Source organism: Sitodiplosis mosellana, unplaced genomic scaffold (assembly GCF_009176505.1).
Source record: "Sitodiplosis mosellana isolate CC-2019 unplaced genomic scaffold, AAFC_SMos_1.0 Smas_scaffold_7018, whole genome shotgun sequence".
Taxonomy (NCBI): Eukaryota; Metazoa; Arthropoda; class Insecta; order Diptera; family Cecidomyiidae; genus Sitodiplosis; species Sitodiplosis mosellana.
The window spans coordinates 1-1,222 of NW_022602136.1; the positions used below are offsets into that span (position 1 = coordinate 1).

The 1,222-nt window shown below is 37.3% G+C and overlaps 1 protein-coding gene across 1 annotated transcript; it reads right to left on the minus strand.

Moving 5' to 3' along the window:
- Positions 1 to 257: 257 nt before the first annotated feature.
- LOC129580084 (uncharacterized) lies at positions 258 to 1,216 on the minus strand. Its single transcript, XM_055470275.1, has one exon. The coding sequence runs from the start codon at positions 1,166 to 1,168 to the stop codon at positions 503 to 505; it is 666 nt and encodes a 221-aa protein (XP_055326250.1). The 5' UTR covers positions 1,169 to 1,216; the 3' UTR covers positions 258 to 502.
- Between the last annotated feature and the right edge of the window lie 6 nt (positions 1,217 to 1,222).

The window sequence follows — 1,222 nt, forward strand, 5'->3', positions numbered from 1 at the left end:
GACATCGTGACAATTCGTACGATGTTATTTTAACCAAAACGTGCAAATTTTGTAAATTTTTATTCGCCAAACAAAATTATTTTCATCGATTGTGAGAGATAAATTGTATTCAAAATTATTGTTTTTTTTTATTGATTCATGTTTTGGCTCAAACTACTCTTTATTGGTTAATTTACAATTAAACATTTACATTGAATAGAAATGTCACACTGTTATATAGCTGCTTCAAAATACAAATTAAAAAAAAAATTCTTGAAATCAAAAAAAATTTCATTTATATCTAGATGCGGAAGTAGAATAAGGTCTTCTTAATGTTTTATGACTAAACGATAGTGGTACATGACTAAAATACATGAGTGCTTGTTCAAGACAGTTTTCGATTTATTCTCCTTCTTCTCTCTAATCTCGCTAATGGAAATGGTAGCGATATGCTTACACGTCTTTTATTTGTTGATGTATGGCTAGTGTTTAGTTTATTTTTAGCTTCAATTTCTCATAGAAATCAAACTTGATTGGATTTATTGACAATGGCATAATTGAGGCCATTGAATTTTCGATGATTGACGAGATCGTCGGCGCTAGACGAGGTTCCGATGCCGATTGTATTTGAATCGTTGGATGTTGGTGATTTCGGCGACGAATTGATATTTGTTATTGGTTTTCGAAGTACCCCATATCCCATATGACTGTCGTCGGCCAAACGATATGGCTTCGGTTCAATCGTTGGCTTGCCATTGTTGGTGGTCGACGTGGTGGTGTTGGTAGCGTTGGTTGTAATCGTTGCACAATCGCCAATAATCTCATAATCATTCGATGTGATCGGTTGCGATGTTTGCTTCTTGTATGCCGGCGCTGTAATTGTCACAATGGTTCGATAGTCATTATTTGGATTGATTGGCTTCGCTTTTGGTTCAAAGTTGAGCGTATCGTAGTCGCCATTTTTCTTTCTCGTCGACAATAATTCAGCTTCATATGCAGTCATAGTGACTGGCATTTTGCGAGCCGAACCGAACTCCTTCTGAGATTGCGATCGTTGCCAAACGAATTCGGTAATTTCATCTTCAATTGTGCTCGAATTTTCCGTATGTCGAACATCATTTACGCCCAACGTTTTCCAAGCGCTTGTAATATTTTCGATTTGCTCATAGTTTCGATCGTCGTGAATCATACTTTCGTAGCGGGCCGGTATTCGTGGTGGTTGATCAACGACGGGCGAGTGAAC

Excerpts from the sequence above, each read along its gene's own strand:
- LOC129580084 (XM_055470275.1), bottom strand. The coding sequence starts at position 1,168 with ATGATTCACGACGATCGAAACTATGAGCAAATCGAAAATATTACAAGC.